A 26,385-nucleotide genomic window follows, 5' to 3' on the forward strand; every position below is an offset into this window, starting at 1 on the left:
TTAGGGGCGATCAGGCAGGCAGGCAGAGGTGGTTAGGGGTGATCAGGCAGGCAGGCAGGCGAGCAGTTAGGAGCCAGAGGTCCTGGATTGCGAGAGGCAGTTGGACATCCTCCGAGAGGTTCCAGATTGGAGAGGGTGCAGGCCGGGGTGAGGGATCCCCCTACGCCCCGCCGTGCATGAATTTCATGCACCAGGCCTCTAGTCCTATCTAATAAAGAGGGAGTATGCTAATTGACCCTCATGCTGTTGCAAAGATTGCAGCGCCCACAGCCAATAAGGAGGGAATATGCTAATTGACTGCCATGCCCTCAAAGATGGTGGCGCCCACAGCCACAAGATGGTGGCGCCCAGTCCTCTCAGCTGCCTAGCTGCCCCGGGCTGACCCGAGGTGCAGGCAAACCTTGGATGGCAGCTGCCCAGCCGCCCAGGGCCTCCCGAGGCACAGGTAACCAAGGCTGGCCAAGGCTTGCACTGCTGGCAGTGGCAGCAGCAGAGGTGTGATGGGGCGTCGCCTTCCCCTGACCGCCGGGTCGCCTCCCAGCCCTGAGGGCTCCCAGACTGTGAGAGGGTGCAGGCCGGGCTGAGGGACCGCCCCCCTCCCGCCCCCGTCCAGTGCATGAATTTTCATGCACCGGGCCTCTAGTAGGTATATAAGCTCTTTGGTTAATCTCTCCCTGCCCTCCCTCCCCCCCTTCCCTCTGAGATCCATCAGTCTGTTCCATGTTTCCATGACTCTGGTTCTATTTTATTCATCAGTTTATTTTATTCATTAGATTCCTTGTTCATTTACTTTGATTTTTAGATTCAGTTGTTGGTAGATATGTATTTATTGCCATTTTATTGTTCATATTCTTTATCTCTTTTTTCTTCCTCTTCTTCCTCTTCTTAAAGAATGCCCTTCAACATTTCAAGTAATACTGGTTTGGTGGTGATGAACTCTTTTAGCTTTTTCTTGTCTGTGAAGCTCCTTCTCTGACCTTCAATTCAAAATGACAGCAGGCTAGTTTTTAAGTGGATAATGTGGCATGGCCCGTGAATGATGTTATAACTACCCAAGTGGCCCTTGGCGGAAAAAAGGCTCCCTGCCCCCGCTGTAGAGGGGACCGCTCTTTTGTGTCCAGGTTCTGTTCAGCTCCTGTTCTCTCGTTCACATGTAGGAGTGGGGTTGACGAGCAGCAGTTCTAGTTGACGCGGCCATGTATAAAAATCTGTATTTTTATGAGTTTCTGGTGCAGGTGGTCTTGGACCGCACATTGAGAAACACTGCAAAAAACCCGGTGATGTGAGCAAACACAGTCCCTTTAGCTCACCCTTTCCTGGGCCACCGGCAGGGAAAGGCTCGCTTTTCTGAGCTGCTGGCGGGGGACATGGGAGCCGCAGAGAATGAGAAGTTACTATCCTACGGGCGCCTCTTTGGAACAAATCTTCCCAATTTACTTCTTTTGCCGCCGAGAAGCTGGGAACAGGGGAGCTTTCACGGGCTGAGAGGGGAGAAGCCAGGACACTGTGCCCGTCAGCCAAGCCCCTGCCATCCCAAACGCGGGCTAGAATAATGCCTATTGAGGAAATGGCAGGTGCTTTTACCAAATGTGCTGTGAAAGGAGACGGGTGTGGGCCCTTGGGTCAGCCCTGTGGGCAGCGCCTGTCCCTTCGTCTTTAACCGCCCACGGCGGAGCGATTCCTCAGACTCTGGAAGGAGATGAAGAGATGGCGCCCCTGCTGGGCCGGCAGGAGTGACAGCGGAGGCCAGTGGCAGGGACACTGTCCTCCTTGGTCCACTGGCCATTTTAACAGATGCAGGGCTTCTCTGAGGTGAGGCCAGGGGAAACAGGACTCCTACCCAGCGTGCTCTGTGCTGGCCACGCTGGCTTACCCGGCCGGCCTCAGCCTCTGCCCAGCCTGGTCGCACGCTGCCCTCTGCTGTTTTTCACTGAGCACTACAGCCAGGGGCCTGCGCGACCCAAGAGCAGGCAGGCCTCCAGGCGGGAGAGGCAGTGGAGGCGGTACTACATCTTGAACCCTGACAGGTGGGCTGTCATCCCTGCCCCGACCCACCCCAGGCTGGTCTCCTGTGCATGGTTCAGGTTCCTCCCACAGCTTCCTGGGCCCTAACAGAATCACGTGTTTAAAACCTTTAGCTCACCATGAACGCCTCATCTTGCAGCTGAGTGTGTCCCCAGAGCTGACTGTGGTGTCTGGTAATAGAGAATCAGTGAATAGTTCATGAACATGAGTGACTAAGTGACTGGAGTGGACTTGGAATAAAAAAGGGCCCTCTTGTCTGCACTGGCCATGTCTGAAGATGTTTTTGGCTGTCACACTACTGGCACCTAAGTGTGAGAGGACAGGGACACTGCACAGCCTCCTGCAAGGTACGGACAGTCGCCACGCAGTGCAAACCATTCCTAGCAGGCAAGTCTGCCAGAGGGGTCGACCAGAAAACCAGACTCCTAGACATCTAGGGCTCCATATACATCAAGAATGCGAGGTTGTAGCTGTCCATCTCCACAGAGTGGGGGGAGGGGTCCAAGCAGGAACACTGGATGGCATTAAACCCTGCCTGGCTGCTTCCCAGGAAGGTCAAGTCCCAAGTCCTGTTTGGCTTTCTGAGCATCGCCCTGACCTGAGGGACCACCTGCTCCAGGAGGCCTACCCTGCTTACCCCTGGACACGGGCACCATTTGTTGTATAGTATCATGAGCTGGCTAATAACTGTGTCCTACTTCCGGTGTAATTAACATGTGCATCGTTTGCTAATTGCCTTTAACACCTATGATGAGACCGTCTCACACTTCCTGCATTCACGGTGGGATTCCTGGGCATCTCACGCAGTCCCTGCGCAGCCCTGCGATGTGCCACCTTCACCCCACTTTACAGATGTGGAAACTGATGCACCGTCATACTCTGCCAATGCTCCAGGAGCGCCCCACCCCTTTCTGCCTGTCAGCTTAGGACAGGCTCACACCGCTCAGTGCACGGGTGGGACAGGTCCAGTGCTTCCAGCTCAGAGGACACTGAGGCTGAGACCAGGGAGGTGAGGTGGCCCAGGTCACAGTGACGTGGTCAGACAGAACAGGACCCAGTGTCAGCCCCTTCCCCGGGGCCTCTCGCCCATCGGAAGGCACACCTAACAGTCCCAGTGCCTGAGCCTGAGCCGCCTCCCCTGACCGTGTGCCCCAGCCCCAGGGGCCCGCCACACAGAGTCAGCGATCCACAGTGAAGAGAAAAGATATTTAATCATCTCTCGCTCTAATCTCGTAAAGCGCTCAGTGTTTTCACAAGTGCGGGGGAGGGATTGCTCTCAGCAGCATTTACCAGTGATTCCAACACACGCAAGAAAACTCCAAGTCACCGTGCTGATGTCACTTTAATTTCTGCACTGAAAAAGAAAAGGTGCGACGATGACAGCTTACAGCGACTCATCTTTACCTTTAAATTAACCTTTGCTTTGGGGGCGGGAGGGGAGAGAAAGGAAAACATGGAAGGATGACAGTGGCATGGGGACCAGGACACCTCAGTCTACTAACAAGGGCTTCTGGAGACATCACCCTCAACCCAATAGCTAGTAAACAAGACAGGCAACAGTTAAGACACATTAAAAAAAAACTAAAAAAAGAGAAAAACAAAAAACCATCATGGTTCATTCTTAAAATCAAGCACAAAAACCGAGGGTGGATACGAGGTCCCGCGGGCCCGTCTGTTTCGAGGCCTTCTGGGGGCGACGCACAGCGTGGCTCACGCAGTGAGTGACCGCGTGACATCTGGGCCACAGCACTGGGCCTCGCTGAGCGCAGGTGCCCCCTCCCAGTGCAGCCCGCCGGCAGGGGGGCTGGGACTCACCTCCCCGACACGCAGCAGCCCCAGGAGCGGGCTGTGTGCTTTGGAGGCGCTGCCTCTGGAATGTGCCCCGGGCTGCGCTGGGGGTGGGTTGAGTTACGCTCCACACACTGTTTAAGTGCTCACTTTATTTCTCATGTGCAAACTGTCACTGTCTAAAGCTTTCAGAAGGACGTGTATAGATACGAACACCCTGCAGAGACGAGGGTCATCGGGGTGGGCCCTGCTCCGGGGCGGGCCGGGGCGGTACAGAGTTAGAGGAAGGCTGTGTTCTGCTGCACTTGAACTCCAGTCCCTGATTCGGCCGTGCGGAGGCGGGTCCTCAGTAGCTGATTGTCCACTCTTTGACAGAGGCATCGTGGGAGGTGGTGACCAGCGTGTGCTCGTCCAGCCAGGCCAGGCTGCTGACGTGGTGGAGCCGGTGTGCATCTGAGGAGGAAAAACACACTTTAAGGGAGAGCCAGCTGCTCGGCTCCTCTGCACACCTTGGACAGGGATGACGGAGCAGCCTGTGGGGCCGGACTCAATCGTTGTTAAGGAATCCCCTTCCCCTCGTTGCAGAAGGACCCGGGGCTGGGATGGAGGAGAAGCGGGCGTCCCCTCCGCTGGCACTGACACTCGGGGCATTGCCCTACACAGGACGACCCCACCCGGGGCGTGAGCCACGAGGGACGACAGTGCCTGTGACGTGGGCTGCTGCCTCATGTGGAAAATGACGTGTTGGGAGTAAATAAAATTAATAATTAAAAATAACTTCCTGTTTCTTTTTTAAATGTGGCTGCTAGAAAAATTTAAAGCCCATGCACGGCCCACGGGATGGCTCTCCTGAGGCTGCTGTCGCAGAGTGCGAGGCGGAAGGGGGTGGGGTGGGTGGGGAAGGGAGGAGGCGAAGGCCTGAATGCTTGCCCCCAGAGTTTCTAAGTTGAAAAGCTAATCTGACTCAAGGTGACGGTATGAGTTCAGGCCACGGACGGGAGCAGTGCCCTTACGAGATGTCACAGAACCCTGCTGCCGCGGGGCACAGTGAGAAGTCCTGACCTGGACGAGGCCCCATCGACCACACTGGCACCCTGACCTCGGGCTTCCCCTCTGGAGCTGTGAGCAACTAGTTTTTGTTACGTGTACGCCCGTGTGGACTGATACGGCAGCCGAAAGGACTCAGACAGAGCTGTCAGAGGCCCGACTCAGCACGTGGCCTGTGTATGGAGACCACTTGCTACCACACCTGCTGTCGGTCCCTGAGTGCCCAGCTCCGGCCCGCAGAGCCTGGCTTGATGGGGAGGAAGGAGACACGCCTTCACGGGGTGGCCTCCCCGGAAGGACAGAGGGGACACTGGAGCCCTGGGGCCAGCTGCCTGGGAGCCGATGGGTGTGAGAGTCACCTTGGATCTTGACTCTGGTCTCGGGGTCACTCAGGGTCCAGACGTACACCATCATGTCCATGCCCCCGGAGGCAAAGTGCTCGTTGTCTGGTGACCAGGCCAGGCAGACGATCTTTGCATGGTGTCCGTAAAACACATTGTTCTCCTAGTTGCAGGGTAAAAAGAGGCAGCAGAGATCAGGGTTCAAGTCAGGGATGGGTCCTCACCAACCCTCCCAGTGACCATGAGCGCCAGGAGACGCCTCCCCACTCTTGGCCTCCTTGTAAGAACCTCATGAAGTCCCTGCTACTTGAAGATGCAGGCCAGCATCAAGCACCGGCCACCGTCAGAGCCCTCAGCGCAGCGAGGGCAGGCGGAAGGGCCTGACCAGGGAACTGCGGAGAGGGAAGGCACGAGGCTCCTCCTCTCCCCTCCTCCGCCGGGGCCGGGGCCGGGCCGGCCTGGGCAGAGCAGGAGGCTTTGCATGCGGCTACTTCCAGAGCGTGCCCCAGCCCAAAGCCCTCTCACTAAGGGGTTGCTAACAGTATCCCCCACAAATGGCCCGAGATTGTCTCTCTCGTTGGCCTATGCCGGCCTCTGTGGATTCTCTCCCGTGAATTACTCAGATGTCTTAAGGCTCCTAACAGGCAAACGAGACCACTGAACACGTGATCTCGTGGCACCAGGCAGAAGGGCACCTCCTGGGGGTGGGGCAGGGTGGTGTTTATCTTGACAGGTGAATGCCGGCAAACATGTACTCTTGTTCACATCTGTCTCTGGTTATGCGTACATTTTATAGCGGGATGAAATGTTAATGGGAGAGTCTAGCTGGTAAATTCTTTTAACTCTGCTGTAGCTTTCAGAGCTGTCAGTGTTGGAGGTGGGGTTGCTGCAGTGGGGAGGCCCAGGGACTGGAGACCCGCCACCGTCCTGTCCTGCCTGCCTCTCACCCCTCTGGGGACCAGGTCTCTCTGAAGCGCAGTCCCCTTTGTGGAGCAGGACGGGCACCGCCCAGGGCAGCTATGCTGTGAAACAGGAACTCTCACTCCCACGTGCAAAGCGCCCTCGGCTGCTCCGTGTGCCCTGGCGACGGGGTCCTCCTCCCCACCCACCTCCCAGGGTCCCCCAAGCGCACGCAGTGCTGGGACAACCAGAGCTTGTCTTTCCTGGACCCAGACAGTGACGAGCCGAGAGAAAAACCAAGCCCAGGCCCTGACAGAGAGAACAGGCCTCAGAGGCTAGGAGGGCACCTAGCCAGGCCCAGCGACGCCCTCTGAGCCCTCACAGCAGCCGCCGCCCAGCTCCCCAGCCTCCTCGGAACTGTCTGTCTCGCCCAGACCACAGCTCCCGGCAGGGTCTGTCCCCTGTCGGTCACGCTCTAAGAGCAAAGTCGCCTGCTCCCGTGCACCTATCTGGTTGGTGACAGGAGGGAGAGGCCATGGCCCCCACCCACCACCCGCACCACCCGGCACGGGGACACGGGACAGACTGCCACTCACCGCGTAGCCATCGGCAACGCTGAAGACCGTGACCACCTTGCTGGCGTCGCACACGGCGAGGAAGGCGCCGTCGTGGGAGTAGGCCAGGTCAGTCACGGGGCCCTTGGCCTCCAGGAGCTTGCCCTCGTCCTTCAGCGAGGTGCCCAGGATGGAGTACAGGCGGACGTTCCCGTCCTGCAAGGGTCAGGGATGGGACAATGACTCGGGAGGTGCTCCAGGGAGGGGCCCTAGGCACCCCGATTCTGATTCTATGTCTGGGTGCTTGGGAGTCTGTCTATTTTACAAACACTCCAGAAATTTCCAATGAGGGCTCCCAGGCCAGGCTCTGAGAACACTTCACACTCGGCAGCTCCTTCCAACACCTGCTCCCTGGCGAAACCTCCCTCTGCCCAGCTCTTTCAAAGGGCTTGTGCCTGCCATTCAGCCCACTGGCTGCCCCTAAGCCCCAGGGGTCCTTGGGTCAGGGGTGCCCATGGCCAACCTCTGTCGAGCTCCCAACAGCCAGAACCTCCAGGAGGGGCCTGGGCATCTGTGGGTGGTTCTGCCTGCACTCAGGGAGCCTAACCAGGGTGGATGCACCTCAGGTGCCTCCCCTTCAGGGCAGGGAGCCCTCAATTTTATGTCCCAGGGGCCTGGCACTGAGGAAGTGTAACACTCACTGGAACGAATTGGCGAGGGTGAGCACATGGGACAGAGCTAGAAGGGTGGTAACCGGGGTACTGATAGGTGGTGTCCCTGCAACGCCTGAGGCTGCCCCAGGACAAGTCAGGGCCCAGCCTGCACTCAAGGCAACTGAGCTCCCCGTGTCCCAGAGGCGGTTCAAGGTCCCCTGGGTAGGTCTTAAACGTCCCTTCCTTGGTGCCCTGTGCTGTGTGCACAGAACCAGGACGAGACCAGGACAAGGGCTGGGCAGCCCTTGGGGACTGAGGGTCATCATGGAGGTGTCCCTCGCTGGTTCCCAGGGGCCCAGTCCCACTCCCTCCTCTTTTGCCTAAGACAATCCCACACTCACAGCCCAGGCACCCAGGGCAGAGAGCCTTACCGTGGCCCCGACAGCCACCATGTCCCCGCTGGGGTGCACCGCCACCACCTCGGGCTCGTAGCCGGGGCTGTCGATGCTGAAGCACTTCTTCTGGTCCTTCAGCAGGACGATCTGGAAGCACAGGCAGAGGTCAGAGCGCGGAGCCTGGCACACGGCTCCGCTCGGGTCGGGCTCCCTTTCTGACCTGGCTGGGGCGGGCCGTGCGGGCCAGCCTCAGGCCTGTGACCGGATTATGCTTCCTCCCTCGCCAGTCAAGGGGATGGCGACAGGACCTCGTCACAGGACTGCAGTGAACACTGGCCGTGAGGCCACGCCATCACCCCACTGCCACCATCACCACCACAGCACCTACTGCCCGGGAAGCTGACGACGTGTGCACGTTAGTGCCCCAGTTACTCAATCAGCCCCACGCGCGAGGCCGAGCCGCTTCCCCTGATAGAGGGAGAGGCACTTGGGAGGCCTGGGCTGCGACAGAGCCCTGGGAACACACAGGACTCCCGAGCAGTCTAAGTTCTGGTCTCTCAGGTCCAAGGAAACACCCTTCATGAGTCTGACCTGCTGACTGTGAAGCATCCAATGTCGTCACAGTGCGTCGCCATGGCCTGGAGTGACAGTGCTGGCCCCCCATCTTACAGAGGAAACAGGGCACAGGGCTGACGCCAGTAGGCGGGCTCTGCCCTCCCGTAGGCAGCCCCAGGAGGGGAGCACGGGACAGACGGCTCCCAGGAGCGGCCTGGAGCTCCCTGTGCACCTCTCTGGCACACCACCCCAGCCTCGTTCCTCCTCCTCTGATGGGACAGAGTCCTGGGGGAGATGGGGGGAGGAGGGGGCCGAGTGTGCGGGTGTCCGGCCCTACGGCAGGGCCCTGGGCACAGACATATTGGGGCTTGATCCCGGCTTGGCCACCACTGCCTGCAGGGAAGCTCCTGAAGCCTGAGTCTCAGCCCCCTAGGGCAGTGGTTCTCAACCTTCTGGCCCTTTAAATACAGTTTCTCATGTTGTGACCCAACCATAAAATCATTTTCGTTGCTACTTTATAACTGTAATGTTGCTACTGTTATGAATCATCATGTAAATATCTGATATGCAGGATGGTCTTAGGTGACCCCAGTGAAAGGGTCATTCGACTGCCAAAGGGGTCGCGACCCACAGGTTGAGAACCACTGCCCTAGTGGGTAAGAGACCTGAAGACAGAGTCTAGGGCACAGGTGAGCGCCTAACAAAGCACACCAACCAGCAGCTGTCTCCGCGGAGCGAGCCCCGCACCTGGCTGAGAGCTGCAGGCCTGAGCCCCTGGGAGCGGCGGGATCATCTCCCGCGCGCACAGAGAGCACCTGCCACGGGCCCACAGCCCACTCCCTCCTGCAAAGGCCAGGTGTTCAGACACAGGCCTGGGAAGCGCCCTCTCATCAGGGAAGCATCTGCCTGCTCATCCAAGAACCTCGCCTTTCGGTCCCTCCCCCACGCGGCTCAGGAGCTCCAAAGCATTACTCCTGTCCCCCACTGACCACCTGGCCGTTGCAGTAATTGCCTGGCAGGAAGTCGTGTTATCTAGGACACAGAATCCATTCTCCCCGAAGCAATTAAGCTCACAGAACGGGGAGGGGCCGTGGATGTTGAATGGCAGCTTCTTTAGCAGGGTTCACCACTCCTGCCAGCAAGGGCACAGTCACACCTGCCTTCCTGTCCCCCACGCTGGGATGCCCAGGTCTGCTGGGAGCTGGTGTCTGCCACAGCTGTACAAACTGGGTCCGGCCTGGGTCTCAGGCAAAGGCGTTTCATTCCAGAAATTCCACGAGAGAAAGTACGTAGGGACCTCAACCAGAATAAATGAGGACCAGGCTGGGGAGCTAGAGCCACAAAGCCCTCCCTGGCTTGGTGCCCCTGCCATCAGGTGGCCTTGGGAAGTCACCAGATCACCCAGGCTTCAGCCTCCTCCTTAAGAAAGGGGCTTACAAAGGTGCAGGGGCCAGACAGTACTTCCTCTAACCCTCCCGGGAGCTGTCAGCGGGGGAGGGAAATGCCTGAGGTCACACAGCGCCGCCACTAGAGGGCTGGCATCATGAACATGAGTGAAGACACAGCCCTGCTCTGCCTCTCGGAGGCCTCACAGCAATGGACACGGGGCCTGACGCTCAAATGCAGGATCTGACCGGCTACCTGGGCTCAAATCCCAGCCCCGCCCTTTGCCAGGTGCACACTTTGGGCAACCACCTGCCCTCTCTGTGCCTCCGTTTGCTCATCTGGAAGAAGGGACGACCCCACACGTAACAGACAGGACTGCTGAGTGAACATGCTGAAGGCCAACAAGGGCCAAGAGCTCAATAGAAAGGTCTGCTCGAGCCACTGTCCATGGGGCAGGACGGGACAGGATTCAGAGACGGGACGCTGCCCAGCTGCCCGCCCTGCCAGCCAACACGGCGGGGCCATACCTGCCCGATGCACACAACCACCGTGTATCCTCCAGGGCCGACAGCCACGCACTTGGGTTGAACGTCCAGTTTCACCACCCCCTGTCCGCTGTCGGAGAGAAGGAGCACATTACTGCCATGTCTGGGGGCTCGGGTAGGTGTGCACACACTGACTGCGAACCCACAGCAGCTCTGGAGGACAAGCTGCTGTAACCCACGGGCGGGGGGGGGGGAGGGTGATGAGAGGAACGAGGGGAGTAATGACTAAACACGGGGGGAATGACTCAGAGTCTGGGAGAAAGCTGGAAATCACAGGGGGTCGGGGGTAGAGCCTGGGGAAGGGTGATGAGAGGAACGAAGGGAGTAATTTCTGCTGCTATTTAAAGTGGTTAAGTACCCGCCACCCCACCGCACCCTGTCACTGCTCTGTCTCCCCATCCAAAGACCCTGTTTCCTGGGTGCAGACAGTGCTGAGCTCTGCCTCCTCATCCCAGGCCATGACCAGTCTACTCAACAACTCACTGTAAAATACACGGTGTCCCCCAAAATGCACACACACGCTATGAGTAATTATGAAGGCTGTGATTACTAAAATACATTTCATTTTCAAAATTGAGCTGTCAGCTGCTCCAGGGTGTATACATTGCTTTAGGACACCCTGTATAACCCATTGTTTTTAATGGGTAAAAATTGTGTTCTTACTTTCAGCTGATACTATGAAAACACATTCTAGGAAAATTTGCACACACAAAAACTTCCTTGAAAATAATAAACTGAGGAAAATTCCATGTAACTGGGCCAGCGTGGGGTCCCAAAGGCTCAGGGAACAGGCCCGTGAGAGGGAGGCCAGGCTGTGGCTCTGCCCGCCGAGGGTTCTCTCACCCACCGAGGCTCAGGGGCAATGCTGGGGTCACTGGGCAGCAGGAAGAGGACTGGAGCCTGGAGGCCAGGTTCTGGGGTGGTTTCTGCGCTCATCCTGAGGCCTAACTGACCACAGTCCCGAAAGGCAAGCGAGGCCACAGCATGCATGTCCGCTACGATGGGTGCCGTGCCCAGTGTGAGGGTCACCAAGACGACCTCCAGGAGCCTGCCACCTCTGGGAGGATGGTGGCGTCTACACAACTAACTGCAGAGTGAGGTCTGGGGTGTGGGTGCTGAAGGAGGAGCCTGCCTGCGAGCAGGGACAGGACACCCCTTCCTCCTCGCCCGCTCCATGGACTGCCAATCCACGTACCAGGGCAAACTGAATGCGACCCTGCTTTTCACCATCTCCCAGGGCCCATCTGTCCGTGGGGCACCTGCCATATGCCAGGCACCCTCAAGGCCTCACTGGTGCCAGTCACCTCACCTTACTGATGAGGAACAGAGCCGAGGAAGGGGTGCGGTGAGACCTGGCCGCCGGCCTCCCAGGCTACACCTGGTCATGGTCTGCGCGCACCTGGACTCTAACCCAGCTCCTGGCCAAGAGCCCAGCAACAGAATGAGTGCCCAGGACAAGAAGCAGAGAGGGAGGAAATGCTGTGAGAGTGGCGACTGGGCAGGCACAGCGCCTTCTCGGGGCGGAGGCACATCCTGGAGCCCCGGGCAGCTCACCTGTAGTCCCGCAGCGTGAGGTTAGTGTACCGCACCGTGTCGTCCATGCTGCAGCTCACCAGCTGCCCGGACTCGTCCACGGTCATCCTGGACACCTGGTTCGTATGGCCCTTCCCAGTGAAGGAGTCGTTCTCCCCGGTCTCGGAATCCCAGTAATGTGGGGGGTGGTTAAGGAAAAGTCGGACCTCCAGAATGGGGGGCTGGAGGTGCCCACAGCCAAAGTCTGTCCCAGGCAGCATGTGAGGGACAGGACAGTATGCACTGGGCCTGAGGCGAGCTCCCAGTGCACATCCACGCCTGAATCTCAGAGCTGTCCAGGTAAACCAGCAAGACTGCCGACTCGACTGCAGGCCAGCGGGCCATTCATAACCCAACGTGCCGGGTCCAAGCCCACTACGCCTCCTGCGATAGTGGTGCACAGGCCAGCTGAGCAGGTCACAGAACTGCGCTGAGCGAGCAGTTAACAGCATAGACAGATCACAACCAAATTACGGAGGCCATTGCTGTATAACAGCCAGCGCTGTGCTCTGCTCCTTCTGGAACCTGCTGTGGAGCCCATGTCCACCAGCAGGAGGCTGGCCATGCCCTGCTGCTCAGCAGATGGACACCAAGCTGCCCCAGGTAAAGCCTGGGCTGACCCATCGCAGGGAGGCATGTGAGCGCCAGGTGCTTGGGTGTGAGGTGGGTTTTAAATTACGAGATTCTTCTTGTACATCAGTGAGTGAGCCTCTCATTTCCAATGAAGTTACAGTCCCTCTGGGAAGCTGGTGTGCACTCGTGCTGACACTCTTGTGATGGGGACCCCAGCCCTGGACCCAGCAGGAAAAGTAAGTATCAAGGGTAATGTGTGTACACTGACATGGGGTGGGGATGAGCGGGTGCCGGGAGGGGAGAACCCAGGCCAACTGAAGGCGGTGGCTGCACAGACCTGCATACCCATTAGGAGAGGCAGGTTCTAGCACCTTCTCTTCCCCGCTGGACGTATACCCCTTTTCCCTGCATCTCCTTACATGTAATGGGGCTGAGGGCGACTTATCTGCTTCCCTCTCTTGGGACTGTGGGGAGACTCCATGATCTCATGAAAATGACGAAGGTCTGCAGACAAGAGTCTGTGGAGGCGTGAGAAACGGGAGTCCCGGTCAGCCCCTTCCAGATGCAGCACAGAGAATGGGAAACTGTCTACGAGGGCAGCTCAATGATGCCCCCAACTGGGAGCCAGGCCTGGGTATGGGCACCTGTGGGTCACCCTGCAGACACCTGCTCCAGTGTTCAAGACGGTCCTGGGACGGGGGATTACCAGCCCCAGGCCACAAGCACGGGCTGGGTGGGGTGGGGAGGTGGAGGAAAGGGCGGTCACACATGCGTCTAGGGATCACCTCAACTGCTGACTGGAGGAGGGAGGCTCGGGTTCTGGTTCCAGCCCCGCTGCCCACAGGGGCTGTTGGCCTTGGGTAAGGCACTTCAGCAATCAAAGCTGGTTTTCCCATTTCTAAGCTACAGGGCTCTGCTAAGAGGTTCCAAGTCCTTTCGAACCTGAGACTCAACGAGTGGATTGCTGGGAGAGGGGCGGGCCAGGACTAGTCACGGACAGGGGAGCACCACTCAAGGCACAGAGTGAGAGGTGACCCACCAGGTCACGGCCATGGTGCTTGAGTGGCTGCTGACAGCTGGCTGGCCTTGCCTCTGGCACCATCAGAGCAGGAAGCTCCACCTCACCCGCCAGCAGCCCCCGAGCCAGCTCTGAGTCAAAGGATATTGATGTGTCCGTCGTGGCTCCCGGAGTAGATGTAGGACTTGCCGCCGTTTTTATGCACCGTCAGGCACTGGATTGATTTGCTGTGACCCTGTGGAGGAGGCAGGGGGGGAGCTGAGGACACGCCAGCCGGCCCCTGCGACTTCCAACTGCTCCCTACCGACTCCGCCCGACCCCGAGTGCCCTGGCAGAGGCGGGTCTGCAGTGGGTGGCACCAGGTCAGCCCGAGGAGCTTCTGGTCGGGCTGTAAGTCTCCTGAGATGACAAAATCACTGGGGCTGACAGCGGAGAAGGCAGAGGCAGGCCCTGGGGATCAGGGACCAGATCCAGGTGGGTCCTCCCACCCCTCCGCTCTCTCCCTGCTACCCTGACCCCTGGCCAGGTACTTAAGGCCTCCACACCTCAGGCTCCATCACTCCTGAGTTCATCTCCTCACCCACCTCCAGCCCCTCATGCCCAGGGGGCTCCCTGTATGCAGTCCCATATTCAAATCCCGCGCTAAGTCCAGGCCCACCTCAGGCCACTTCGTCGTCCTCGAGGTTTCCAGAGTTTAGGAGGGTGCTCCACTTACCTTGTCTCGGGGCTCTGGGGGTCACAGCCCGTGAGCCCCTAACTGAGGGAGGCTGAACCCCTCAGGACAGGAGGAGGGCTGAGGGCCCCTGGCCTCCCACCTTACTAAGCACACAGTCCTCCCAAACAACCAGCATCCTGCCACTTTACCAGAGCCCCGGGCCCGCCTCCCATCGGCCCCCCTAGCCTCTCCCTTTCTGCCTTACACAGGCAGGCGCATCCGGCGCAGCCTCACCTTGATGACCCGCAGGGGTTTGCTGGGATTGTTTTTGTCCAGGTAATTGATGTACCCAGACAGGGAGATGCTGAGCAGGTGGTCCTTCTGCCACAAGCAGCCCAGCTGCTGGTCCAGAACGTTGGAGCCCATGGTGAACGTGGTGACGACCGAGTTCACATTGACGTCCCAAATTTTCGAGGTTTTGTCTCCGGAAGCAGAAAGCAAATGAGTGCTATCAGGACTCCAACTAATCTACTCAAACAAAACGGTGTGCCACGTGTCAGAATTTCAGTGGGAAGTGGCCTCAGAAGGCAGCCCGGCCACAGCCCCCACTTCCGAGCAGGGAGAAGCAAAACCAGAGTGGGGGGCATCCGGGGCAGGGGCGGGGCGAGTGTCCAGGCCACGTCACCCGCTGGACGTGACCCCGAAGCTCTGTGCCATCACCCGACTCTGAAGCTTCTAACTGCAAATCTGTTCGGTGAATGCAAACCGGCGACCACGACCACAGACGAAGCCACGAAACACAAGCCCATACTCACAGCATAAATGCCTCCGTCGTGAGCCTTGCTCCCGCCCAGGGCGCACACATTCTCTCCCGTCTTCCCGTCGTAGATGTGTATCTTCCAACAGAGGGAGGGTGTGGGTTACTGTGTGCATCTCAGCAGTGTGCGTGCCGAGTGCTCTTCCTGATCACTGTTCTGTCAGTTCCCGACTGAGACTCAGAGAATTACTCGAAGGTTCTGCTCCATTTAAGAGGAGACAGAGCCGTGTCTCCCGTGCTTTGGTGACAGCCCGTTCCAGGTGGGAAAGGGGGAGATTCCTACGTTCCCACGCTGAGACCGGCTTTAGTGAGTCTGTTCTGAACAGTCACCGAGGACGATCAGAGGAGCCCCCCCTCCAGGGCCCCCAGCCCGGCCCGGCCCTCACCTGGCCGTCAGCGCTGGCCGTAGCAAATCTGTTCCCGTCGGGAGAGAAGCGCACGCAGTTGACGAAGCGGCTGTGGTCCTGTGGGAAGGGGACGTTATCCACCCGCGGACAGGAGGTCCAGGAAAGCTCTCTAGGCAGCACACGCCTGCCTCACAGCTACTGCTGCTCATGGAGCCCACAGCCACAGGAAGACCTCGGAGCTCCTGACACAGCGAGGGCTGGCTCGGCTCCTGGCTCAGCCCAGGCCCAGCTCTCTGCCTGGAAGGCCCCTGGACACCCCCAGCCAAGGCTCTGTCTGCTACGCCGTGTTCCCTCATCTGTGGGGCAGAACCACCCTCTCCCCTCTCCCCCGGAGCAAGCTCAAGCCCAAGCCGTGCCTGCCGTGACGGCGAGGCCTCCTGCCCGAGGCCCCAGGCCTGGCCCAGGCCCAGCTCAGCTGTGGGGTTTGTGCTTCTGGCTCCTGTGTCCGCCGACCCCTGCTCTAAGGGTGTGTGCTGTTTCCTTCAGTCCTAGGCATGCGGAGCTGGAGGGCAGGGCTGCCCAACAGGGGCACCCACCCACTGAACCAAAGTGAAATGGAGTCCAAGTTCCAACCGGGGCTCTCAGGCCTCGACTGCCTGCCTTCACTGCCACAGGCCCACCCTCCTACCACTGAGGGGCCTCGGGGCCTCCAGGCACCTGTTACAGGAGACACCAGACCCGAGAGGCCAGGCTGTGAGGAGCCGGTCTCCAGTTTCCCATCCAGAGCTCTTGGCTGAGCCAGCTCTGGGCCCCGAGCAGGAGGCTGGCAGGCAGGGGCCCCTGGCGGGGAGCCACCTGAGGTCAGATCCTTAACTACTCAGGCAACCTGCAACTACTCTGCTGTCCACTCCAGGCTGGAAGGAAGCCAGCCACACAGCAGGGCCGACCCTGTCCTCCCTCAGGGCCAGCGATGTGCAAAGCCAGGGGCAAGAGGGTCTGAGACATTGTCTCCTCCTTCCTCCCAGTCCTCAGGGCAGCCCCGAGGTGAAAGGAAAGCTCTGAAAACAAAACCACGGCTCAAACCCTGGACATGCTCCAGGTTTTCTCCATAGAGTGGACAGGGAGGGGGGCTGGGTCAGGGGGCTCGGGACCTGTGACTAAGAGCCTTGGCAGATGGGGAAGAGGGCGCAGGGCTCCCTCCCTCAGAACTGGGAGCTCGCCACAGCGGGCAGGCCTCGGGGCTTCGGGGTACAACAGGCTGTAGACTAGAGGCACTGAGCCACCGATGGGTTGTCATAAACTGCAGTTTCACTGGTTCCCTGAGAGAACAAAGCGCCCCCCATACAACCTGGCTCACTGAAGTCAGGACGCCCTCCTGAAAGGCCCTTGCCCTCCCCTCCTGACTCCACATGTCCACCGCCTCTCCTCTGAAAGGCCGCCCCCCAGCACTGGTCCCTGTCTCCTCAGTCACAGCACTCAGCTGCCCCTGACGCTGTGGGACACGGCCCACGGCAGGTGCTGGCGTGGCCCTGCAGGCCCGGGAACCATGCAGGCTCCCAGCAGGGGCCCCACAGACAAATGCCACTCCCACCCCAAGTCCCGGTCGGGTCTGGGTGGCTTTAAACACTCCTCTCAGCCTTTCCTGCAATTGGAGCCAAGTGTCCAGAAGAGCAGGAGACTGCTGTCTGCTCCTGAAATAGCCCATTAACCTAAAGAGGGAGGGAGCCCCAACAGTCCTTTAACCAACGAGGGGGGCTAAAAATAGCCCGTTCCGCGGGAGGAGCCGGGACAAAGAAGGAACAGTCTGGGCACCATCTGGGGCGGGTTCCAAACCTGAGCATCTCACGGCTGCCCAACCTGGCCGCCACCTACTGGACTGGGGCATCAGCCCGAGCTGTGGGCTCAGCCTCCGCGGCTCGATGTGGAAGGTCCTGGATGGCTGGTCCCCTCCTGCTGACCTTTAGTCACAGCAGCACTTACCGAAGCTCCCAAAATCCTCCTGTCATTACCTCCCCGCCCCCCTCTCCTCCCTCTCACCAATGAGAAAATGGAGGCATAAAGCAATTAGGTGATGATTAAGTCATGCACCCAAGTCCATGTCATTGACAGGACAGACGCGGGCTCCACAGCCTGATTCCAGTGTGAACAAGTGGACTAGCCACAGCTCAGGTGTCCCCTCTGGGAGCCCTCCCTGGTCCCACCTGCCTTGTGCCCTGGTACCGAGCGCCTGGAGAGAAACAGGCTCAGACACATGTGCCCACCATCACCTCCTCCCTACGGGGCTCCGAGACGCGGCTCCTCCCTGACCTGGGAATGCACCCTGGCCCTCCTTTAGCTGCTGCCCCTCCCACACCTGGCTTCCCACTCTGCCAGGTCTCCCCTGTAGGGCACCTGGAGAGGCAGCCCGCGCCCTTCACCTGTCTCAGCTGTTCCGAGAACAAAGGAGACCGCCCTCCACCTACCTCTCCTGGCATCAAAGGGACAAAGGCTTGTTCTAACCTTCCTTAGGTCACTCGCTGTCCAGCCAGCCACCTGCTGTCAGCCAAGGTCAAGCCTTTGTGCCAGCCAGGAGCACGTGGAAAGCTGGGACTGAGACCCCACAACCTGGGGCATTTCACCAGGGCATTTACAGCATCTAATTCCTCTCATGTCCACTTTACAGCTATGTCCCTGCCCCTCACCTCTCTGGAAGGCGCTGGAGACAAATCTGAATGTCTCTGGAGCCCCACCTCCTGTCGCCCTGGTGGCTCAGCCGGTCTCAAGATGGCACAACCAGAGAGCAGGCTGATGCCAGCCCTGGGCTCCTTTGCTAACACAGCTGCAGGCCAGGTTGCTGGTCTAGTCACATGGCTCGTAGGTGCTTGGGACTCCCACCCCAGAATGCACACTGCATCCCAGGACGAAGCCCGGCCATATGGAGGGCCCCTCCTGCTGAAACTAGAACATCCACGCCGTCCTAGTGCAGGATTAGGAGGACTGGGGACCGTGTGGCGTCCCCTCACAAACCCAGCTTTCTGTCTACACACCGATGGTGTGCGCCGTCACCTCTGCCATCAGCATCTAACAGGTTTAGGCTCCACTGGCTTCAAATACAAACCACAAAGTTCACCCAAAGCCACCCTCCAGAGAGAAGTCCACTTACGCCAATGGTAAACTTGAATTTGAATGGTGGCCCCTCAAAGAAGGCGGCACAGTTATCGTCACTGCCTGTCACCAGCCGGTATGGCCTGGTCTGCTTGATGTCCACGCTGTTGATGACTTTGTTGTGTCCCGTGATCTCGCCCACAGAAGAGCCACTGTCCCACAGGAAGACGGCTCCAAACCTTTATCCAACGAGAGGAGCCACAGGAAAAACAATCAGCCCTGCGAAGCTGGATGAGACACGGGCAGCTGAGTGTCCAATTCAGCCCCGGCTCATGACCATACTTCACACTCCCATCCACACTCCCATCCAAATCACACACTGACGACACTGCGATTTTGGCTCTACACAGTATTTGTCGAAAGCATGGAGACCACGTGTCCGCAGAAGAGGCCGGAGGTCCGTGCTTGTGTGGCCCAGGGCCAGCAAGCCTCCCTGAGAAAGCCTCCGCCAGGGGACCAGCTTTATGGTTAGTTGCCTTCCTGGGCAGGACCACGAAATACACCTGCCATCCCCTCCGAGAGGAGATGATGCCTTGCTTTCGGCTGGCATTTTGTGAAAACGTATTGTTTTGGTTACTATTTGCAATCTAATGAAAAAGAATTTGTTAAGACCAGCAAGAATGATTTGAAAGCCCAGCTGGTGTGGCCCAGTGCTCGAGCATCGGCCCACGCACTACGAGGTTGCCGGTTCAATTCCTGGTCAGGGCACATGCCCGAGTTGCATACGGGCGTGTAGGAGCAGCTGATCATGATTCTCTCTCATTGATATTTCTACCGCTCTCTCCCTCTCCCTGCCTCCTTCACTCAAATCAATAAAAACATTAAAAAAAATGACCTGAAACTCTATGGAAGAACTAATACCTACCACAATACACATTACAGAGGCTCCCAATAATGGAGACAGGCATATGCCTGCCAAGTTCAAGTCCTGGAGGGCAGCCATGGCACCCCAGAGGAAACCCTGACTGCACTTGGAATAAGAAAACCAGGGTTCCTCTCTGGTCACTAGACCTGGGAGTGCAGCAGCCACTGAGGGCCACCTACTCAGTGTCCCCTCACCCCGTCTTCCTTAGTGAGGGGACCTGGGTGATGTGCCCAGCTGGGAAATGTCGGTCTCCCTGGCAGCTGCTGGGAGGGACCCAATCCTGCTCTAAGAGCTGCATCTCTTTCATTGCCTCCCTTTGCCGCTTCCTGTGCTGGAAGGTGGGCATGATGGCGGCAGGAGTTCTAGGACTCCCAAGACAGACAGACAGGAGGTGCCTGGGCCCTGAGACAAACCCCGAGGAGCTCACCTACTGTTACATGTCACTGAAGCCCACCCTGAAGGAGCCAGTGGCCCGTGCGGCTCACACCTCTGTGAGGAGGCTCAGAGCCTGGCACCTAGGGGGACTGAACACACACTCGTCCCAGCTGGCACACTGAAGTCACCGCACCCCTCCCACCAGGGACACCCGGAAAGAAGATCAGGGGACATGGAGGGGAGGGCCAAAGCCAGACTCACTTCTCCCTTCCTTCCCCGACCACGGCGATCCTCTTACTGTCTTCTGTCCAAGCAATGTCCTTGATCTTCCCAGCGAAAGGCTGGTACTCGTACTTCAGGAGGTGCTCCTTCTGCGTGGTGTCCCAGATCCGCAGCTTCCCAGACACATCTGCGGACATAAAGAGTGGCGGGAGCCCCAGTCACCACAGGTCTAGGGCTGCAGAGCTGTGCAGCCTGGCACAGGCCTCCTGCAGGTGGCCAAGGCCGCCTGGGAGGAGGGGTGTGGTGTAGGTCAACGATCCCCAGCCACTCGCTGACCAGCGCCTGCTGCCTCCACGAGGCCCACTGCTGGGTCTGTGCCCCTCATCAGATTCCGGGATCACCACATTCCAACAGGCAACAGGAAGCCCAGGAACACAGGTGGCAAACCCCAGGCACCACCGCAGTCTCGCTTTATGACCACCTTTCTTTCCTTGTAGGGGACCTAAATGACACACGAGCCTCGGTCACTAACTTCCTCAACACTGGGGACCGGAAGTTCTTCCAGGGCACACGGTGAGTATACCAGTGACACCTGCCTCTCTCCTACATGGCCCTGCGTTACTAACAGAATCAAGGCACACAGCTGGGCAGCCGGGTGCGTGCCAGGCATGCGTGGTGGCCCCCATGGGGGTCTGTCAACCCCACTCCCTCGAAGCCCCACTGCACCTCAGGCAGTCAGCAGCCTCACTCATCACAGCACAGCCCAACCCCACGACTCAGCTGCAGTGAGTAAGCCTCATGGGAGACGCACAGGGTGGGTGTGGGAAGGAGTGGTACTACAGACAGAACGGGGTGCCAGGCCTCGGAGCATCTGCCTGGGATCAGTGATAGAGTAGCAGCAGCCCCTCCCTCCCTGCAGAGAGTCAGCCACCACATTCCAAGCACCAACCCCCACACGCCCCTCCCGCAGGAGCACTGAATTCCCACATTCGCAGGAAAAATGGAGGCCTTGATGCTAAGACTGGAGGCCTAACTCCTCAGCCTGGAGGGGTCTGGGGAGCCCTCCCAGCAGGTGAGCGGGCCCTGTGTTCCCAGGACACCCTTCAGCACCTCACTAACTGGACAGCGGTTCTGTGAGCGCTTTGCCCCTTCAGGTGGGGCCGAGGGGAGAGAGAGCCGCAACACCCCAGATGCAGCCCTGCCCTGGGCAACTCTGCAGCTCGCAAACACCTATGACCTTGCCACCTCAGGGGGAAGTGCCAGCGGGAGGGCTTCCCGAACACTGACGAGTTGACAGGCGTAAAGTCTCACCAAACCAGCCCTCGGCACACCACAGGCTCTTGTTAGATGGTCACAACTAGTCAGTGAGTGAGCTAAGGCTCCACAGGAGGCCCCACACATGAGAGCAAACATCTGGCATCTAGTCCAGCTGTGGGACAGAGAGGAGACACGCTGCCGTCTCATGCACATCACTAGCTGAGGGGCTGCCATGGGCCCTGGTCCGCTCCAGGCCAGATCTAGACAGCCGGCCTGGCATGTCACCTGAGGGGAGTTCCAAAGGACCTGGACTCTTTAGTCCCTTTGCTGAACAAACTGGCCGACAGTGTCAGGAAGGGTTCGCACGCACACAGGCCAACGGCAGGCCGTCCAGGGACTGCGCTGAGCCACAGAGAACACAGCCACAGCACAGCCCAGGCACCGACCTGCACACAGGCCGAATCCTGCTTCCCCACCTCCCTGGGCTCCGCACGTGGCCGGCCTGTGCTCACTCCAAGCACTGCCGTCCTCTCCCCACTGCCTCCCCGGCCAGACCAGCAGCCTCCTCCTCAGCCCTGCTTGCTCATCAAGCTCTTTTCAGAAGCAACTGGAGCCAGAAAAACACATCGGGCTGGAGACCAGGCGCCCAGGCCCCTTCTGATGAGGGCAGCCCTGGTGCAGTCACCAGAGGATGACGAGTGCCATGGATGCCAAGCCTCATACTAAGTGCACAGCAGGTACAGGAACATTAGCCAGAGAGCACAGTGGACAAGCACCTGCCTGGGGTCTCAAGGGGCACAGACAATGAATACACGTCCACCATGTATGGGCTGCACCAGAATCCTCTGCTCACGATGGCTCTGCAGCTTGGTCTCCACGTCCCTCCCCTGAGCAACGCTCACATCCTTCTTTGGGCTCAGGGCCGCACTCCCAAAAGCCTGCCCCATGCAGCCCAAGTCACCTGGGACTCACTGCTGGGCGCCCGGGGACTGAGCACGGGCACAGACCGCTGGCATCAATGTCCCCTGAGGAAGCCACCTCTAGGAGGGACCTGGAGCTGCCCTGAAGATGGCGCCACACAGAGAAGCATCGCGTGGCACTGCGGCTCCCTGAAGGCAGACATGGACCGCCTTGCTCAGGGCTGGGCCCTGGAGTGGGCTTCCTCACAACAGGCCGTCTGGAGGGTTCAAACACTCAGCAAATGGGGACCAGCCAGACTTACAGGAACCTAAGATCCAGCAGAGGGCTGGCGCCCCATCTGGGAGTGAGCAGCAGGTTTCCCAGGCCCTGGGGCCCCTGCCCCACGTAGGCACAGCGGGTACCAGGAACGTTAGCCAGAGCACAGCGCTCTCCCAGCTTCCTCCTCCTCCACACTGCATCCCTCACCCACACCCGGTTTAATTCAGCCCAGGACTCTCCTTTCCTCTCTGCAGGAAATGTGTCCTGTCCTCACTCTGGGCAGAGGACCAGGGCGCTGCGGAGTAAATGTGATCTCCGCCCAAGAACACCTGCACCCGCGGGCAGCCCCGTCGCCCTGGTTCCTCCATTCAATGAGGGCGTTTGTAAGAAAGTATCCAGCTGACCCTTCTCTTGTGTAGACTGTCCTCGCTGACTTGGCATTAGCATCTGAGGCCACTGATTACTGTCTGAACACCACGCCTGGGGACATGGGCGGGGCAGGGCAGGCCTCGCCAGTGATTCAGCAGCCGGGCTCCAGGCTCAAGGCACCAGGGCGGGAAAGCTGTGCCAAGCAGGCAGTGGGGGCCCTCCAACCACATGTCTCTTGAGAAGATACACTTTTAAAAAGGTACCAGGGCCAAATCTTGGGGTTTTAACGAAGAGACATTTTGCTGGCAAGCTAGGCCAGAATAAAAAACCCCACATGGCTAAAATAAATCACAGGATAGAAATTAGAGCAAGTTTTACAGATGGAGTTAGAGTAGGTCAAAACACAGAAATCATGAAGTGCCCAGTACGTGCCAGACTCCTGGCCAAGCCCTCCACATACAACCCCGGCCGCCGGCACTGGTGCATGCCGGTTTCGGTGACAGACACTGTTGTCAGTGCCCACTATGCAAGAGCTGTCCTAGTATTTACATACATTGCACACTGGACCCTTCCCCACCGACCTGGTGGGTGCTAGCAGCCCCGTTTACAGAGAGAACACGAAGGCCCAGGAAGGCAAGTTACTCAAGGAAGGCTGCACAGCCAGGGAGGGGCGATCCCTGCAGGGACAGGTCCATGCCTGGCCGGCCATGCCCAGAGCAAGGGCAGTGTAGACAACAGCCACCAGCGTGTTTCAATCCTGGCCCTTCCCTTCTCGCCGGTTAGTTCCCTCAGCACTTTGGTTCTGCCTGTCCCTCTCTGGGGATGGGAGGAGGCCCACATCAGCTCCTCCACCTGGCTCTTCCTGGGGCCTGAGACAGGCCAGGCACAGGCCAGGCCGACAATAAATAGCTGTTGAGTGTGTGAAGGAATGGGGTCAGAGTAAGTCACTGTAATTTCTGTGCCTCCCTTTCTCATCTGTAAATGGTAAGAGATCTACCTCAAAGGGTTAGGTGAATAAAGACAGCATCCTAGAAGGTAAAGATCTGTGTGCCCAGCCGCTCACTGAGCCGGCGCCCAGCTGGAGAGCAAAGGGTCAAAGAATGAGATGAGCTCTGACGGAGGCTGAGGCCGCATTGTGCTAGGTCCCAGGAAAGGAGCAGCAGGAAAGGTAACACAAGACAAAGCTAAATTCAGACACACACACACACACACACACACACCCGCGCGGGCTCCAGTGATCACGATACAGCCACTGTAAAGGCCTCTGGCCAACCTCAAGCACTTTTCTGCTGACCTCGGAGGCTGAAACCAGCTGGCAGGCTGCAAACTAGAAAGCAGTGGCATGGGGTTTCTCAGTGGTTTATACTTTTCTTGTCAGCCCCAAGAAACTAATCACATTGGTCCCACCTGCCACCCCCACATTCCTTCACCCCCCACCCTTCCAAGGCAGGAGCCCAGCCTGGCCCCAGGGCCACCACCAGCCACACGCACACAGGTACCTCCAGAGGCGATGTAGAATCCGCTGGGCGCGTACTTGGCCACCACCACCTGATGGGCATGCTCCGTGTAGATGTCAGCAAGGGCTGGGTTCTGCAGGGAGGAGACCCGAGTGAACACAAGGCAAGCAGAAGCAGTCAAACTACTTTCCGCTCTCCCAATTGATGGATGTGGGGGGAAATGACACACCCACAAAACTTACTAGCAAGTCAAAAGCATCACAAAGAAAATCCCAGAAGTATACACACCTACTGCCTGCCTCTCTCTGGGTGATAGAATTCTAGGTCATTTTACCTCTTTTTCTTTTGTCTATGGTTATGGAAGTCAAGGTAATGTTCTCTCCTATGTATCTGTGAAATATGCACATGAAATAGGAGTTTCATTTTAAAAAAATCAGATCCTAATTGTCCCCTATTTATGCAGGCTGCAGCTGCATTCTTCAAGTCAAGCTGGTCTTGCCTGCTCAGAGCCAGCCCTGTCCGGCTGCCAGGCAGGGCAGGACCCAAAACAGGGCACCTGGCTTTGAGGAAGGAGAACAGAGTGGGCACATGGCTGGAGGCTCTCCTTGTCAAAGCCCTCGGGTGGGAAATGCGGATTCCCACTCCTACCTCTTGCGTAGCAGAGTGAAGCCTGGCTGGGCTCTGCAGCAAGAAGACGGCAAGCACCCGGGACTAGGAGCAGCTTGACTACTCACAGTGAGGCCTTAACATATGATTTACTGAAAGTAGATCCCCCCCCCCCCCCAACACCCACCCACATCCAGGAAGCCTCAGCAAACCCGGACCAAGCTGAGATGCTCCCAATTTGTCCCCACAGCTGTGCTTGCTTTCAGGCGGAAAAAAGACTCGGCCACTGAAATCCTGACACCCACTGTCAGCTTTCTATGAACCACGTGCTCTTTGAAGAGGCAGCTTCCCACAGACCAGGCTGTGGACACAGGTTCTATCCAGAAGCAGCTGCTGCAGGTGCAACTAACTTGACCCCCAACTGTCCCCCCACCTGGTAATCTCCCTTCCCTCATCTCCTTGCAAGATCAGAGGCCTGTATCCTGCTCAGCCTCCTGGCCACAGGATCCCTGCACACCCCACCCCATCCAACCAGAGGCCAGAGAAGAACACCCTCAATTCTAGCCCCATCAACCACTGGCCCCCTTCCACTAATCTTGGCAGTCCCAAGACTCTGTAAATGCTGTTCCCTCAACCAGCAACATTTCTTCCTGGCTGCTAACACTACTTATGCATCAGACCTAATTGAAGAGCCACCTCCTCCATGAAGCCTCCTGTGATAGCCTGCCCTCTCTCTTCTGTGCTTCCCAAGCATTCCACATGTCCCGGAGGCAGCTATGACATGCACCACGGTCCCTCACATCCACGTGCATTTATCTCTTTAGCCATCACAGCAGTCAGCAAATAGCTGGTACTCAGTAAATGCTTTCTGAGGGAAAGGAACTCTGAGCAGCCCTCACGCGGATCCCATGTCTGCCCCTAAGACTTAATACTTATTATTATGTGATGAAGTAGGCACTTGATATATGTGGCTCATAAGTTAATTAGTCTTGGAATAAACATTTGCTAATGAAATTAGAAGATATCAGGTATCCAATAAAGATATCATGAATGGCAGAAAAGGAAATGAAACGGCGCTCAGCATCACACTAGTCCTTTGGGAAATGCAAATCAAAACCACAATGAGATACTACTATGTACCCGCTAGAACCAATAAAATTAAAAGATGTTAGCAAGCATGAGGGGGCAAGGGAGGGGAGCACTGGAATTACTGCTGGTGGGAATTTAAAATAGCCTGGCTGGTTATTTATAGTTAAACATAGACTCACCATACAAAAACCCAGCAATCCACTCCCAAGAGAAAGAGACGCACACGTCCACAAAAAGTCCTGTGCATGCAGTCAGAGGTGGAAACCAGAAACCACTCAAAGGTCTCCCGGAGAATCGAACTGATGGGCCATCAAGAGGAACTGCTACCTCCTCTCCCAACTGCGAGGATGCACCCCAAACTCACCCAGGACTGCTTTCTGTGAAATTCTAGCAAAGGAAACCTCCGCGTGAGGGCTGCTCAGAGTTCCTTTCCCTCAGAAAGCATTTACTGAGTACCAGCTATTTGCTGACTGCTGTGATGGCTAAAGAGATAAATGCACGTGGATGTGAGGGACCGTGGTGCATGTCATAGCTGCCTCCGGGACATGTGGAATGCTTGGGAAGCACAGAAGAGAGAGGGCAGGCTATCACAGGAGGCTTCATGGAGGAGGTGGCTCTTCAATTAGGTCTGATGCATAAGTAGTGTTAGCA

General features: G+C 57.9%; 1 protein-coding gene across 1 annotated transcript in view; it reads right to left on the minus strand.

Moving 5' to 3' along the window:
* Nucleotides 1-3,217: 3,217 nt before the first annotated feature.
* WDR1 (WD repeat domain 1) overlaps nucleotides 3,218-26,385 on the minus strand; it is a 35,122-nt gene continuing 11,954 nt past the window's right edge. Inside the window, 13 exon segments of the mRNA XM_006104423.2 lie at nucleotides 3,218-4,266; nucleotides 5,220-5,364; nucleotides 6,698-6,871; nucleotides 7,740-7,850; nucleotides 10,172-10,259; nucleotides 11,744-11,900; nucleotides 13,500-13,587; nucleotides 14,302-14,535; nucleotides 14,823-14,903; nucleotides 15,211-15,288; nucleotides 18,314-18,494; nucleotides 19,817-19,964; nucleotides 24,082-24,172. Of these exon segments, the coding sequence (XP_006104485.1) occupies nucleotides 4,160-4,266; nucleotides 5,220-5,364; nucleotides 6,698-6,871; nucleotides 7,740-7,850; nucleotides 10,172-10,259; nucleotides 11,744-11,900; nucleotides 13,500-13,587; nucleotides 14,302-14,535; nucleotides 14,823-14,903; nucleotides 15,211-15,288; nucleotides 18,314-18,494; nucleotides 19,817-19,964; nucleotides 24,082-24,172 (1,683 nt within the window). The 3' untranslated portion in view covers nucleotides 3,218-4,159.

Source organism: Myotis lucifugus, unplaced genomic scaffold (genome assembly GCF_000147115.1).
Source record: "Myotis lucifugus unplaced genomic scaffold, Myoluc2.0 scaffold_567, whole genome shotgun sequence".
Classification (NCBI taxonomy): domain Eukaryota; kingdom Metazoa; phylum Chordata; class Mammalia; order Chiroptera; family Vespertilionidae; genus Myotis; species Myotis lucifugus.